This window comes from Lynx canadensis, chromosome D4 (assembly GCF_007474595.2).
Source record: "Lynx canadensis isolate LIC74 chromosome D4, mLynCan4.pri.v2, whole genome shotgun sequence".
NCBI lineage: Eukaryota > Metazoa > Chordata > Mammalia > Carnivora > Felidae > Lynx > Lynx canadensis.
In genome coordinates, this window is record NC_044315.2 from 9,078,558 (window position 1) to 9,095,615 (window position 17,058).

At 43.9% G+C, this 17,058-nt stretch overlaps 1 protein-coding gene across 5 annotated transcripts in view; it reads right to left on the reverse strand.

Moving 5' to 3' along the window:
• Positions 1-17,058, reverse strand: part of SMARCA2 (SWI/SNF related, matrix associated, actin dependent regulator of chromatin, subfamily a, member 2) — a 178,891-nt gene that overhangs the window by 75,407 nt on the left and 86,426 nt on the right. For all 5 annotated transcript variants that reach the window (XM_030293896.1, XM_030293899.2, XM_030293898.1 and 2 more), the window contains 4 exons: positions 16,028-16,074; positions 13,523-13,689; positions 7,870-8,033; positions 2,191-2,418 (listed from right to left, as the gene is read on the reverse strand). In XM_030293896.1, the coding sequence (XP_030149756.1) occupies positions 2,191-2,418; positions 7,870-8,033; positions 13,523-13,689; positions 16,028-16,074 (606 nt within the window). The remainder of the gene's footprint in view (positions 1-2,190; positions 2,419-7,869; positions 8,034-13,522; positions 13,690-16,027; positions 16,075-17,058) is intronic.

Consider the following 17,058-nt stretch of genomic DNA (forward strand, 5'->3'; position numbering starts at 1 on the left):
TCCCCACGCGTAAGGTAAAAAGATTCTCTTGTAAATTGGCAAGAAGCCTGCCTGCAAGGGTCTGACCTTCACAGAGAATGAAATGGCTGGGAAGTGTGCAAAATACCCCCCTGGGGTCTTTGTATCTTAGTACTTCCTGGCCTGTCAGCCGTGCAGATAAGCAGCCTACTCGGCCTCAGTATTTGGAACCACAGCCCTTGACTGTGGTCTGTCAGTGTCTCCAAAGATCTGGACACAGGGCACCCAGGGCACCCAGACACAGGACACAGGGCACCCCGAAAATGGCACCACGTCTGACACACTAACAGCCTGGAAGGAGTGTGGAGCCCCAGTAATGCGGCTGGCCCCAGGCCCCACCCCAGCCCAGTCCTGGTGGCCCCTGCGGCTGGGAGACGTCGACATCTCCCTGCAGCCTAGGACGGGTGGAAACCTCCGGGCTCCTCTGCACGCCATGTTCCCCAGGCCAACCTCTACTGTGACAAGGCCTATACAAAACGAGTTAAAAGCAAAAACAGGGTAGAGACCATGGGCTGAGTATCAGCTCTGCCCACACCTGTGTTGGGACAGTATACATCATGCAAAAAAATAATATATGTTTTTTAATTTCCAGGTGTGTAAACAAGAACACAAAATTTACCTGACAACCTGATTCTAAATCTGGACCAGTCAATTTCAAGAATCAAGCCCCTATCACGTATTCAATTTTAAGAATCAGAGTGGTGAATTATTTGAGATCACAATTTTAAAAATACGGGTGGATGTATGAATGCGTGCGCACACATATTTTTCATTATTTTAGCAAAACCTAATACATAACTAATCAAATATATTAGACCTACAAGTTAGGAGGAAGCACGGTATAAAAGTGCTCTTCAGTTTGCAAAAAGATTCATTTCAGGATTCATTTGAATATCAAGATCTACTTCACATTTAGGCTCATTTCACACACGCAAAAAAATGTACGGGAGACTTTCAAATGAATTTGGTTTATAATTTATAGAAGATTTCAAAAACATATATCCTACTTAAGGCAAAATCGAACTGTATCTAATATATGCAATGAAAATAGTATTCCGTATGAATATGTTAAGGTAAACCCACTCCTCAGCTTACAAATATAGGGACATCAAACTAAATCTGTCCATCCCAAGACAATTTTATGGTAAGGATTGGTGCTGGTATTTTGCACACTTTTCTAGACTACATTAGAACTATGTCTTTTGATCTCTTCCAAATCTGTTCGGGTTGAAAATTCAGTATAGAATTACTAAAATTGGCAATCTAAAAAAAATACAAGCGACTACCTAAAGACCCCCTTAGAGGGGCGCCTGTGTGGCTTAGTGGGTTAAGCACCCGGCTTTGGCTCAGGTCACGATCTCACGGGTGCGTGAGTTCTAGCACACATCGGGCTCTGCGCTGACAGCAGAATCTGTTTGGGATTCTCTCTATCTCTGTGCCCCCCCCCCCCACTCATACTCGTGCTCTCTCTCTCTACGTGAATAAATAAACTTAAAAAAGTTAAAAAAAAAAAAAAAACCCTTAGAGAAACATAAGGAATGTGTTCTTTGAACAATCTTGCCAAGTAAAGAGATTTTTTTTTTTTTTTAAGCTGGTCATTTTCTCAGCCTTTGGTCAGCTTTTACAGAAAAATTGGCACTGGAGGTCAAAGTCCTGCTTTCAGAGTGTAAGTACAAGAAAACACGTTAAGATGGCTGTGAGGGCTTGTCCTACAAACATACTGAAGAGCTTAATCAAAAGGCAAAAGACAGAGTCGGCCCAGGGTAGGGGGATGGCAGAGAGACAAGGCAAGGAGGGACCCTTCTTTCTGGCGGTGTCTACTCTCATCTGGCTGATTGTGTCCGGGTACCAGGGGCCCCTGTGCAATTCTGCATCTTCCCTACAGAAGGTGGCATTTACAGTACGATTAAGCACCCTGTCTGCGTCTCTCGGGGGGAGCCAAGAGGGTGTGCCCTGGCTGAGCCTTGAGGTGCCTCTAGCAAAGGCTTTTAAGCCACTGGTCTGGATGACTTTCAGAGGCTTTCTGTGCTTGGGATGTAAGACAGGCAGCTAATTTATTCATTTTAATCAACGCCAGCCCAGCAAATTCTTTAAAGAACGAACAGGTCATTCTTAATCCTTCCGAGACAAAAGGCTGCTGTGAGATTTCATCAGCTCGGCTTTCTATCGTACCTCGTTTTCCTCTTCGTGCTCCAGGATGGCCTGCAGGAATGCCCTCCGCTCGTGGCTTGAAGACTTCTGATCAAACATACCCGCCTGGATCACTTTCTGATCCACGTTCAGCTTGTATTTCGCGGCCGCGAGAATCTTTTCCTCCACGCTGTTGACAGTGCACAGCCTCAGCACCCGGACCTCGTTCTGCTGGCCGATGCGGTGAGCTCGGTCTTGTGCTTGTAGATCCTGTGAGGGAGAACCACATGCTCTGAGGGCCAGCGCACCTGCCTCAGCCCAGCGAACAAGTCACCTGCCCGAGAGACAGGGGCGCGTAGAGGGTTACTTAACCCACCCACGCTAGTGAAAAGATTTTGCTTTCATTTTTAATGTATGCAAGCCACCTTCTCTGGAAAACCTGAGTTCATCCCTAGTTGAGGGAAGCTGGGCTCCGATCGGCCAAGCCAACCGAAATACATATCAGGTTTTGAAATCCAGGCATCAAGGTGTTTGCACCCGTCTCTAGGTTCACCATCAGATTTTGTCCTGAACTAAAACACAAAACAAACGAAGACCCCATTAAATTTGATGTCAGATTTATGACTTTGATATTACCTACAACTAACCTTAAATCTCAAGAAACACTAGACGCTGGTCTAAATAGGGACTTGTCAGGGGGCAGATCTCCATGCATCTAATTCCACCAAAGACTCCATCTTTAGTTTGGGCAATGAAAAGAATTCCCCAAATTATAGCTTGTGGAATGCTAAATTGGTCACAGTTTTGGGGGAAAGAAATCCGGAACCAAGTACCAAAGTGTTAAAACTGGGTATGATCTCTGACTCCTGAAATTTTGCTTCTGGTAATTTATCCTACAGGAATAATCGTGGATAGGATATGCACAAAGATTTACAAATATGGGTGTACCTCTCGGCATTATATATTATTTACAATGGTTTTTAAATTTTTTTTTATGTTGATTTATATTTGAGAGAGAGAGAGAGCGAGCCTGTAAGCAGGGGAGGGCAGAGACAGAGACAGAATCTGAAGCAGGCTCCAGGCTCTGAGCTGTCAGCACAGAGCCTGATGTGGGGCTTGAACTCATGAGCTGTGAGGTTATGACCTGAGCCAAAGTCGGATGCTTAACCGACTGAGCCACTCAGGCACCCCTGTTTTTTGTTTTTGTTTTTAAAGCAGAATTAAATCAACATCCAACAATAACAGATTGGTTAAAAAAAATTAATCTTTGTATGTATGTACCATATACTATATGCAAAGTACCATACAAATTAATTATAGGAGATTTAATGACACAAAGCAGTAACAAGTAAAAACGACACGTTACATATGACTATGTACATGTGGATCTCATATGTGCATATTTACGTAAACCAAGTAAAAGGCAGGAATTTACACTTCCAAGTAACGAAGAATAAAGTCATTATTAAATTTCCCTCATTTTACTTTCAAGTGGTTGAACAATTTTTTTTTTCTGCTTTAAACCTGTATTACTCTTATAAGAAGAAAACAGTTGTAATGAATTCTTTAAATAAAACCCCTACTAAACCTAGGAGGCCGAGTTACCTGATTTCAATGCTACACCACAAAAACATCTTGGTCTGTCACTTTGATCTAGGTGATGGTCTCTGGGCCAATGCTAATTAGTGGTTTCCATGCACCCCCCATTAGACCCGTACACGTTTTGGGGGCAAAAGTCTGTCCCCTGTATCCGGCATCCCAGACGCCCTGTTTTGCACAGAGCTGATGCTCTACAGCAGGAAGCCCAGCCACTTGGCCCGATGAGTTTCCTGGCCATGCACATGGCACGAGACGGCAACAGGCCAAAGTCTGTCCAGGAGACCCGTCTTTGCTGCAGGGACCTCTACAATTAAATGACTTGTGAGGCCAATATGTTTCCTCAGAAGATACCCGAGTAATATAAATATCAGACAGCTGAAACACAAACACAGCTGGGATCCAACCAAATCAGATTACGTTCCCAAAACAGGAGAAGGTGAGTTGGAGACGTACCATCCAAAGCTGGTAGGGGGAGAGGGGGTCGGAACCCTAAACTTCATTTTCAAGCTCTTAGTTCAACCATGTCTCTCGACAAACGCTCACGAGAATGGTGAAGCAGATTTCAAAACAGCGAGGTGTATGTTATCCACCTCTGGATTATTCCTAGAACAGGGGTCAGTGGAATGTTTCCTGAACGGGCCCAACAATAAGTATTACTAGTAAATGTTCTAGACTGTCTGGGCCAAGAGCAAGCACTGAGCAACTGTGCTGTCAGCAAAGAGCCCACTTAGGATCTTCTGGCCCCTTCTCTCTCTGCCCCTTCCCCCACTCACACGTTTCCTCTCAAAAATAAATAAAATAAATATTTTTTTAAAGGTTAGAAAAATTATTTAAAAAAAATAAAACGATCTATTTGGCAAGTAGCCAAAATTAATATTTCTAAGCTGAAGGTTTAAAAAAAATTTTTAATGTTTTTTAATGTTTACTTATATTTGAGAGAGAGAGAGAGATACAGAGAGAGAAAGAGAGACAGAGTGTGAGGTGGGGAGGGGCAGAGAGAGAGGGAGACACAGAATCCAAAGCAGGTTCCAGGTTCCAAGCTGTCAGCACAGAGCCTGATGCGGGGCTCGAACTCAGGAACCGTGAGATCATGACCTGAGCCAATATCAGATGCTTAACCAACTGAGCCACCTAGACGCCCCCAGGCTGAAGTAGTTTATAGAATGTTTAGCCTCTGAGTCTCTAAGCTAAAGTGGGGAGCGGGGGGCAGGGGATGCTATGACAAAGAAAAACATGCTTTCGTCATTGAACGGATTCTTCAGTACCTCTTGAGATCGGAGTCGCCTGACACTCAGCCACACTAATTAGGTGTGATTCTATCTGCACATAAGAACATAGCCTGGGAAAAGGACCTCCAAGGTAACTTTGTGGGTGGCCATTCTGTGGTAACAAAGCAGTTCAAACTCCATGGGCTAATAGTAAAGGCATCAACCCATGTTTCTGATTCGCAGTTTGGAAATGAGAGTCTTGGTAATTCCGAGGGATTTTATTGCTAATTCCACATGCGTATGTGCTGTCCTTACTTCTAGCAAGGGCCTCCAAGTAGCAACTTCTTGGCCTCTATCTTCAACTTCGCAAATGGACCTGCGATTTCATCAATAGGACTTAATTTTGATTCAACTGATTTAGGATTATTATAGACACTTTTGTTTTTCAAAGCACACTGGAACCAACAAGGTAAAAAGAGCTCCACAACTTTCATTTTGGGGACCATGCAGTATTTATGCAGGGGTATAGGGTAGAAAGAGCCCAAAGCCAGGATTCACACCCAGACAGACATGGGTGACTTAATACTGACTGGTTACCTAACATGTGAAATATTTTGAGGATTAGGTAAGAAATTAGGTATGCAAATTGCCTCATCGTATCCAGTGGAGTCGTGGCTTAATGAAAGTTAGCTGTCTTACTTTTTAAATGAAAAATCAGTACTTACTCTATCATTGTAAGATAACTGATTTCTGAAAGTGAAAGGAAAAAAAAAAGTTTGCCCAAAGTAATGGCCATGTTTAAGTGACAGCCATGAAAACTCTGGTCAGCCCAGTTGTCCAAATCAGGTGACGGTGAACCTACCTGTGGCAGATAAAAATATTTGGAGAAATATATGTCCCAGTGCCAGGAACCTGGGGCAAATCAGACCAGAGGAAATTCGAGATATTAGCTCAAATACAGTGAAAAGTGAATGAATTGCTCATGCAATTTACTTGATTCTGGAGTTACACCTTTGGTTGCTGGTTGTAAAAGTATGTCTGTGTGTGTGTGTGTGTGTGTGTGTGTGTGTGTGTGTGAGAGAGAGAGAGAGAGAGAGAGACAGAGAGAGAGAGACAGAGAGAGAGAGAGAGAATGAGAGAGAGGCAGACATAAAGACAAGACAAAGAGATAGAGGGGTAGAGGGAGACAGAGAAAGGGAAAGGCATGGATGTCCCAGCATCCAGTCTCTGGTAATTGCATTTCTAGAGACCTTGAATTCCTTTGACTCTTAGCATTTGTACCGTGCCAGTGAAGGTGGTCAGCTGAGATGCCATAGATGTGCTTCCCCCGCCAAGATAAAATCTAATGAACTCTCCATTCACCTATAGACAGGTTATTTTTTTCTCAGTAAAGACACAGGCAGCGGCTGCAGGGTGATCTAAACCACGCTGGGCACCGAGAAGACAGACATCACATACTCCTCCCCTAGACGCCCAGCCGAGCTCAGTGCCTGCACGCGGGCAGCCTGTCACGAAATGTCAAGCAGACACCGAATTCACAATGGTAAAAAGGGACAAACTGCAGGTCTCGTGGGATATAAAAATATAGAAAACATATAAAAATATTTCCTAAAGACTTGGAACTAATATATTCTGTGCTGGTGGCTCCCGAGCCCTCTCCAAGGTGAGAACATTTCCAGAGAAGCTTCCTTTAAGATATTCAGCTAGAATAAATGACTGGCGAGCCTCGCAGGGGTCCCAGCTAGTGGTCACCTCAAGGCTTGGAACCACTGCTTTATTCCTGAAATCAGTGCTCCTTGGCCAGGAGAGAAAGGATGTCAGAATCTCTGGGGAGCTTTCAAATGTATGGTGGGGGGAGGTGGTTCTGGGAAGCCTCTACCAAACTGGGGGTGGGGTGCAGGGGATGGTAGGCAGGCATGCAAGTTTTTTGAAAGCTCTCTCATAATTCTGTGCACCCCCTGAACGCCACTTCCTGCCCAGAATGACTGCTGTCAGCTTTTTCATCCCAGTCTCCCCGCCGTGACCCGGTGACAGGGTCGTACTCTGCGTATTTGTAGCTGAGGAAAGCAAGGCGCAGTGAGGAGCCCAGGCTGACCTGGTGTATGGTTCATATTCATACACAAGGGCCGCTTCCCTTTTTACTACCTTGAATTCACGTGCGCCCCAACATGAGTCACATCCTGATGAATAGCACTCCACCCGATACCTTACAGGCAAGCGCACTATCTCCCTGAGTAACATAGGAACCCACAAGGGTGCCACAAGGGGCCCATCCTCACGGATAACGCTACATTCACCTAGGCTCAAAGAACCTAATAGTAGATGCTCCACAGAATATTCTTTGATGGCGATTTTAAACAAAACCTACGGACTAAAAGACAAACCATCATATACTAACCTCAGGGAACTTACTTAAAGCTTCCGGCGACTCATTTTCCTTGACTGGGAAGATGCATATAGTAATAATAATTACAACCTCACAGGATTGTGAATAAAGAATGAAGCAATGCACATCAACAGGCTGGCACAGAGTCAGGGAGGGTCCAAGAAATATTAACTGTTGTTGTTTTTATTTTGGAACATTTGTGATTTGTCCTACGTACGACTAAATATCCTTTGCCTGACGTCAACCTCAGAAGGGGGGTTAAAGCTAAGCAGAGCCTGAGTTTCTGTACCCCAAAATGGAGCTTTTCAAAGGCACATCAAAGGTGGGTGTGAGACATCTCACTGTCTACGCTCTGGAGGGACATGAGAAAAGAGCCATCACGAGGTCACCATTTCCCCAAAGGGGAAACAGCCCACTCATTTAGAAATTTGTTCTTCTGCACAAGTGTGAATGCAGACACTGATAGTCTTTGAGTTCCTCTGGTTCCAGAAGGAAGGCCTGGGCACCCAAGTCAGAGGCATTACAGACCTGGTGAGGATTCCAGTCACTGTCAAAGATGACCACGGTATCAGCTGCCTGAAGGTTCAAGCCCAGGCCGCCAGCTCTGGTGCTCAGCAAGAAGATGAAATACTGGGACCCGGGTTCGTTGAATTTCTTCAGCAGAGCGGCGCGGTCCTCAGACTTGGTGGTGCCTGTAGGTACAAGAAAAGTAAATTTGCCAATTAACTCCTGTCTGAAAATGGCACGGTTCGAGACAGAAAGGCTGGCCTCCTTGAGAAATAGACTCCTCTGGCATTGGTGAGGTAATCCCCTGAGGTTTTTGTGCTTTTTGGGAGAGGAAGTTTGAACATTTTGCAATTAAAAAAAAAGAGAGAGAGTGAGAGAGAGAGAGACATTTCTCAAATCAAGGAAGGAATACTGTCTACTACCCACTGTTTCAAAATGCTCGGTTTAAATAAGTACTTATGACTGTACCTTTGCAGATTGTACAACATTCTCATGTTAACCTAAACCTTTATGAAATATTTGCTGGATTTATTTCTGTGCTTTAAAACAACAAATAATTTTATTTATTTGTTTATTTATTCATTCATTCATTCATTCATTCATTCATTCATTTAGAGAGGGAGAGAATGAGTGGGGGGAGGGGCAGAGAGAGAGAGAGGGAGAGAGAGGGAGAGAGGGAATCCCAAGCAGGCTCCACACTGTTGGCACAGAGCCTCAGGCAGAGCTCAAACTCACAAGCCGTGAGATCATGATCTGAGCTGAACCAAGAGTCGGCTGCTTAACCTACTAAGCCACCCAGGTGCCTCAAACACACCAAATAATATTATAAAATACACCTACATACATACATACACACACACACGCCTGCATGTGCCTACAAAGATTATCATAACGGTTTAAAGCAATTTTGCCGATGGGTATCAGACCAAGTAGATGTTTATGCCAAGAGGGTGGAAACAAAAGGGAAATTGATTTCCACTGCATTTTACCATTTCGATTGCTACTGAGCATGATCTGGCTGCTTAAAACCTGAAATGTGAATGGAATATTTTTATCCTGGTTAGCAAGACTTGAAGCCACAGTAATCCCATATATATAAACATATACCTACATACACACACACACACACACACACACACACACACACACACAAGCTCTCCGTCTGTTTCTTGTGTGGACATTCTGCTTGTTGAGTTCAAAGGGTGGTAACCTAAAACCTAACAGACCATCAAGCGACTCACCCACCGATGGGGGGCCCCAAGGTACCCGAAAAGACTCCAAAGACTTTGAATAAGCTCAGGACACCAAACCCCAGGGGGTGGTGCTCACTTTTAGAGCAGGAAGTCACCCATACCTGCTCCCAAACCAGCCACTCAATCACATACTGGGCATTTGTAATGTATTTAACCGAGAAAGAACAACTGCAGAGTTTTGAAAAAGGCCTTAGGCTGTTGGGAAATACGGGAAAACTATATATACATGTTACACGATAGCCCCTAAACGTCTGCTATACAAATATTATTTCTACATGGTGTTCTTTTTTTAAGGTTGAAAATACACCAGCAATTTAGTTCAGAGGATTAAAACAGTTAAGTGGTGACAGCTAATGAAATCTAATTACTATGAGGGTCAGATTCCCAAACATGGAGGGGATCTATTATTCATATTAATAAAAATAGTAAGTACCCTCCTGAGGAGGGGGAAAAATGCCAATTCCCCACATATAGCAAATGGGGATCAGAAACCAGGGGCTTTGGGGGTTCTCTTCATTAAATGAAGCAATGTTCTTTGGAGCTCATTTTGCTTCCTAAATTAGATTTCAAGTTTAGCCACCTGGTCAAATCCTGCAACAAGAAATGGTAAGAGTCTGAATTTTGGGGGAGGTGCACTAAATGTGCTTTGCTGAGTGAGGTTTCAAATACGTGGGGCTCTTCTTTTCTTTTCAGAACTGGCTTTCTGAGATCATAGTGACCTATTTGTTCAGGATGCTAACGGAAGATGTGTTCTGTGCTATCACGAAACCTTTTCACTGTATCATCTTTCCAGTTGCAGTAATTAAAAAAAAAATACAGGGAGTCATGGTTCATACATTTACCCTATGCCTTGAACCAAACGGAAAGCTACAGAAACCAAAAAAAAAAAAAAAGAGTTCTAAAGTAAGGAAAGAAAGAACGTCTAGAGACAATGAAGTCTGTCTTCTGACAGCACAGAGCCTGACGGGGGGCTCGAACTCATGAACTAAGAGATCATGACCTGAGCTGAAGTCAAATGCCTAACAGACTGAGCCACCCAGGAGTCTCAGAAGTTCAGTTTTAAATCCACTGAAAAATAATCAGCTAATGACCACATGTGTTAAGATACGAATAAAACTAATTAGTGGAGATAATTACTTGGGATGAAATAACCCTAAATACAAAATAAAGCACTGAAAAACAAAAGAAATACCAAAACTATTTGGTCAAAGGAGTTTTTGGACCCTACCCCAGATACCTCAAGCAAAGAGAATGACTATATATATATATATATATATATATATATATATATGATGTGGATTCAAACTGTATAAAATCGTAGGGAACCTGACAAATTTTTCAAGCCAGACAAAACTCTGATTAAATCACTTTTCGTGCAAAGCTAGGACATTTCTAATGACAAGGTTCAGAATTTGCTGGATTACCATTCCCATTAGTCAAAGGTTCTCCAAGTCAAGATCTTGGCTGGTCCTCAACAATCTTTGGGGTATTTGCTCTGGGAGGTTCAGACTACTCCGTCAGGGTTTATCCGCAGGCACGTAAGCGCTCCTCGCAGGTGGCACAGGATTTGACGTGCTCGGGATGAGTGTCAGCCCCATGTTCTTTTGGACTTTTGACACAGAACACAACCCAGATCATAAATTAATAGCAAGGGCAGTTGTGTTGCAAGTTGCAGAACAAGCCAGGAGGATTAGGCTGCCAGGCTTTCATGATTCCTAATTTTAACTGCGTTTCATGTGCTTTGGGAGAATTTTGTCTTCTGGGATGTAACTTCACCACTTGCTCTCACTGAAAAATCATTTCCAGTGAAAACAACGACTATAACGGAGTAGTAGCCAAATCTGTTCATGTAGCCATCATCTTTGCAGGAAAAAAATCTGTTTAGCTGTCATCGAATGATTCCCCCTCCGCACCCCCCCCCCGCCCCAGGTCAAAAATCTGAGACATCAGATGCAGCAGTGAAAATCTGAAGTCATTTTAACAAACGGGCTAAGGGGCGGGTGGTGGGAGGGTGGATGTACTTGGAAGTGGGTATATTGATTGTTTGCCCATCGATTCTCTCCAACTCCAGAAACAAATGGCGGCTGTTTCTTGTGGGTGGGAGCCTGTACAATCCTTCTCAATTCCATCTGCAACATTTTACGGAGACTGTTTACTTGTCTCCTCCGACCTCACGGTAAGGGCGTTGGTCGCAGGAACAGTGAGTGGCTCCATTCAGCTTGCATCTCGTTCCGATTAATCACCTTAAAATTTCTGAGTGAGTTCCAAACCACTCGTAAAAGGCTGTTGCCAGGAAAGCAGCCTGCATTTGAAGAGATGGGGTGCACCTCACTGGGTCTGCTAAACCTGATTCTGAACTAATTTGGAATCAGTCAGATCTAAGACAGAACCTGCTTTTGCCCTCGGCTCCTTTCCGTAAACCTCTGTTTTCCCATCTGTGAAATGGGAATCGTAGTCACACCTCGGTAAAAGGGAATGAAAACAGCTTGCTTGCCTGAGAAAATTAAATTAATAACGCACGCGAAGTGCTTTGCCTGGTATCCCACATGAAGTAGGCATTATGTAAACCTTACCTTTTAGGACTATTATTAATAGCGATAAGGTCAGCAACCAACAGCAACAGAGGAAAGGCACTCCCTCAAGCTGGCAAGAACATGGGAGAGAGATTTGTTTCAAGGAAAAAGCACTTCTTGCCAGTTTCACAGAGGAGAGCATTCCAAGGCCACACAGCGGAGGCTCTAAACAAAAAGCCACAAAGTAGCAAATGGCAGCTGGGTGGGACACCAGGGCTGGGCTGCCCCTCACCCGAGCAGCAAGGAAGGCACGGAAGGCACGCTTATCCTTCAAATGAGTGCTGACCTTGCCCCTCACAGAGAGGGAAGAAGAATCAGGTCAAAGGAGGAGACACAGTGCAGGAGACGTGCCAAAAGAGAGACCGTGGATGACAGAACTGTATCACGAACTGTGTTCAAGAGGAACACTTACTTAGCCATGCATCGGCCTGGAGGTCTGCGGTGACTTGGGAAGGGAGAGGTAAAAACACCCTGAAAAATCAGGTCTGGGGTCACCTGCGTGGGTCAGCTGGCTAAGCGTCTGACTTCCGCCCAGGTCATGATCTCACAGTTCGTGAGTTCGAGCCCCATGTCAGGCTCTGGGCTGACAGCTCAGAGCCTGGAGCCTGCTTCAGATTCTGTGTCTCCCTCTCTCTCTGCCCCTCCCCTGCTTGCTCTCTGTCTCTCTCTCTCTATGTCAAAAATAAATAAAAACATTAAAAAAAAAAAAGGCGGGGGGACAAAACTTTTTAATGGAACATAAACTTTTAAACTTCCTATTTAACAATAACTTGAAGATTGCACTAGCTAAAAACTGGTATTAGAAATACTGTACTACTCTATATCCAGGATTCCATACCATCCTGTCTGTAAATTAGCTCCTGTTCCTACAAACCACTCTTCAAAAGTATTATCCCACACCACCCTATGAGGAATTTTAGTATCTTTCATCTTTAAAAGTTTAGGGCTGATAGCAAAATCCTAACAGTAATTTAGGAAATGTCTCCAAATTCATATTTCCTCCCATTCGTATTTTCTTACTAATTTCTTAGAACTTTGCCCACCAGGTAAATCAGGCAAATATTTTGCACATAGTCTGCAAAATCTAGGACACAACGGGGCCGTATGTCTTCAGGTAGCATGTAGATATGTTCTACTTAGAAAAAGAAAGAAGCTTTTACTTTTTTAAAAAAGAAGCTTGAATGATAATTCAGTATCACCTTAAATGAACAATTAGAGTGTTACTGAAGAAAGGAGACATAGCCCTTAATCTCGTTAAAAAAAATCCTCAACAGGTGGCTTAGCCTGGGTGCCTAAGTCAGTTAAGCTACTGACTCTTGCTTTCGGCTCAGGTCACGATCTCACCGTCATGAGATTGAGCCCTGTGTCAGGCTCTGCACTGACAGCGTGGAGCCTGCTTGGGATTCTCTCTCTCCCTCGCTCTCTGCCCCTCCCCCCTCCAAAAAAAAGTAAGTAAACTTAAAAAAAAAAAAAAGCCTCAACAGAAGAAGTTAAAGGTTTATCAGAACATTCGTACAAGTGTGTAGATAACACTCAATCCTAAAGGCAGAGACGGATTTTAAATTTTAATTTAGCTTCGTTTAGTTTAATGGTGGTACTTATAAAATGCCTCCAAGTCCACTCGCATTATTGGCTTGTCTGGGGGATAAACAGCTGTGCAAATGATTTCAGCCTATTTTTTGAAAGCCGGAGGAAATAAAAACTGTCTCTGGAAAAGCCGCACCTCACCCCGCTAGTTAATTCTTCAACAACTTCACTCCTCCTGTTGGGGGGGAACTGGATCTAAGTGCCCGTCACCCCTGCGCTCTCCAGGGCGTGGCTTCCGAGCCTCACCCCTCGGGCACTCACCGTCAAGGCGAAGGTAGAGGAAGTTCCGAAAAGCAAAGTAATCCTCCATGATGGTCATGAGCGAGGTCATCTGGCAGAAAAGCAGCACGCGGTGATTAGTAGCTCGCAGTTTGGGCAGAATACGATCAAGAAGCTCAAACTTTCCTGAGGCCCGATACAGTTCAGCCCTGAACCCAAAAAGGCAAAACAAGAAGACAGTATTACTGCTGTCTTCTTGAAGGATCCAGTATCGCTCTCGTTTTCAGGCACTGCCTTGTGCGTAGTGAACATTCAATAAAATAACTGTGGAATGAATGAATGAATGAATGAATGAATGACTATCCACTCCAGGGTGATGGGGGTATGTAAATGGAAAAAGAAAATGTTTCTATACAAAACCCATAAAGAGTACATTATAGATGCCAGGTATAATGGCAGATTCTGGAAAGAAATGGAAATCGTTTCATGTTCTGATTCTTTCACTCTGTGTGTGTGTGTGTGTGTGTGTGTGTGTGTGTGTCTGTCTCAATTCTCCCTCCCTCTTTCCCTCTCTGTTATACACACGTGTACACGAATATGTTGTATTTCCTTACACTGCTACTGAGCAAGCACATAATTATTAATTCAGGGCACGTAAGATTCATCCAAATATTTATTGAGCACCTACTACCAGCCAGGCACAACGCTCGGCATGTGTACGGGGATGAGAAAATAGAAACCCTGCCTTCAAAATGGCTAATTGCACATTGTGATAAGTACTGAAAAGAAAAACAGCAAGTTGCTATGAGACAATGCATAGCAACACGTGACGTCTTTAAATTAGAGCAGAGTTTGGCCAATTTTGGCCCTGGCCTGCTGCCTGTTTTTGTAAATAGAGTTTTGTTGGAATGCAGCCAGGCTCACTCATTTCTATTTTGTCTACAGCTGCTTTCATGCCACTATGGGCAAAGTTGAGATAGAGACTTTTTGACCCACAAAGGTAAAAATATTTGACATCTGGCCCTTTACAGAAAAAAAAAAAAAATTGCCAGCCTCTGATGCAGAGGGTCAGAGGTGACCTTGCTGAAGAGAGAGTGGTTTAGCTAAAACCTCAGATAATGAGCAAAAAGGGAGCCAGGTGAAGAATGGCGGCTTGGGAATGGAGAGGAAGAGATTCCAGAAAGAGGGAAGCGTATGTGCAAAGGTCCTGTTGGAGTAAAGGAGGCTGGTGAGTCTGAGGAACGGAACACAAGCGTCAGGAGAATTCTGGAGATGAGGGCCAAGAGGCAGCAGGAAGGAGTGGGGACAGATGCCACAGGGTTCTTTTAACCACACTGGGTGTGTTAGCTTTCAGTGCAACGGGAAGCCCCTGACGGGTTTTAAACAGGAGACTGGCGAGATCTGCCACACCCTTCTACAAGATCACCATGCACACTGTGGAAGGATAGACTGGGAAGGGGACAAGAGGCCTGGCTTGCACAGAAGTTCATATCAAAAATAGGACAGTAGATTTACCTCTGTCAGGGTGTTAATGACCTAAACCAGGGCCTTTCCTCCACCGTAATAAACTACTTGTCTTTTGTCAACAGGCATGTGTTAAATTATTAAAACGTAATCGTAGGGCTGACGTGGCTGGGAACACCGGTCAGTGCACCTGCAGTCTACACTGAAGCGTATCGTCTGGCAGCTGATCCTGTGACACAGTGCGTGTTGTCTCTAACAGACACATTTTCAAGTGTACGTCTTCCCAACATCCACCTTCCCGCCCCGACATCTCCTGCGGCCATGTTTTTAGTAAGCAACCTGGCCAGTCCCGTGATGGTGGCAGGAGTGACCACAGCCAGGGGAAAGGGAAGCAAACAGGAGTGGGAGAGCCTAGAGGCACTGGTTCTGGATGGGTCCCAATCTCTGGTGCTTAGCCCAGGGACACCATCTGCCTTTGGGATCCCAGAATGGCCCCTACATCCTCATGATCAATGTTCCCCGGGGCAAAACAGAGACTATCTGTTACTGCGAGGTTCTTTTTTGTTGTTGTAAGGCATGGCTCTCTTCAATGTCTGCTGCTAGGAAAAAAACCCAAAAAACCAAAAACAAAAAACCCCAAACAAACGTTTCTCATACGGGCCATACTTTGACAAACTACTGTAACGTCATCCATATTTATAGCAGACGAGACATTTCCTCTCACGCACGTCCATGTTAAGTGTCAACTTTAAATTTAATATGATAAGTTCTCTTTTCGGCTCAAGCTACACCACCGGTTATAAGTCACAATGTTTGAAGCTTCCACAACAATTTTTAGGACATGAGCATACCATTAAGTCTATTAAATGAGATCTACATGCTTTGAATAGCCACATGCTTAAGGCATGGAGTAATTTATGCCAATAAAATAAAAGAGAATGCTGATGTTATCTGACCTCTGCTGAGGTGAGAGAGGACTGAGGAGGAAAACAGTACGTACGTGTGTGAGAGGAAACACTACGGAGGGAAAAGTTTAGGTATGACTAACTACTTTTTGGAAGAAAAATAAATTTTAAGATTTACCCATTGATGACCCCATTTGAATAGCCCAGGTGTTCAGCAAAGGATTCCTTTAAAAGAGAGAGGAGGAAAACAATGATTAAAAAAAAAAAAAAACAAAAACAAAACCCAGACATGTAAATCATTAACTTAATAATGACTCTTGTAGTGAGGTCGTTCTATGTATTTCTAGAGTATAGTTAAACAAAATAATAAATAAGAAAATACTTGTTAGACGATGAACCAGAAACCCCGTATCTTTGAATTCGGAGTTTTGTTCTGCCACGAACGCGTCCTGGGAGTTTCTGCGAAGCTCCAGAATCTCATACTGAGATGACAGAATTAGTTTACTTATCAAACAGTGATTAAGTGTCCACTGACCCAGGTTTGAGCCAGGCAGGTACGGGGGACCCAGAAAGAACTGAGTATCTATCCCGAAGGAGTTAGGTCTAGACTAGAGGAAAAGCCTAACATAAGCAAATCAGGATCAGACGTACACATATGTGTACTGCAAAGATATTTAACAGGTGCACTGTATCATAAATCTGAGTTTACTGACATCCTAAAATCCTCCCATACTGTGCTTTTCTTCCCTCTGTTACAGATAAGGCCCTAAATGGACACTGTTCCCTCAGGCGCCTGGCTTCCATTTTCAAAACAAAGAATTTTAGATTTAAAGAATGGTGGAATGTTACATTGAATTTTGAAATGCTTAATCACATAATTCCCTCCTCGCTGATCCTGCAGAAGAAATAAATGACTGTTCTCCATGTGATGTTTCCATTCCTGCTTTATGGAGAGGGAGACCATCTGTGGGGAAAGGAAGCATATCACACCTTCACATTAGCCACCAGCTGTCACCCTTCTCTGCTTCCTTTCCTTCTCCGACCCACGGAGCTTCTCCTCCAAGGGGATCAGATCTTCCCCTTTGGGCTCTCCTCTCGAATACCCTCATCGCCTGTGGTGGGCTCAGCCCCTCAGGATGCTACCCCGCTGGCAAGATCAACACCGATGGACAACGGCCAAAGGTCCCGCTCTGACTCCAGGAACCACGT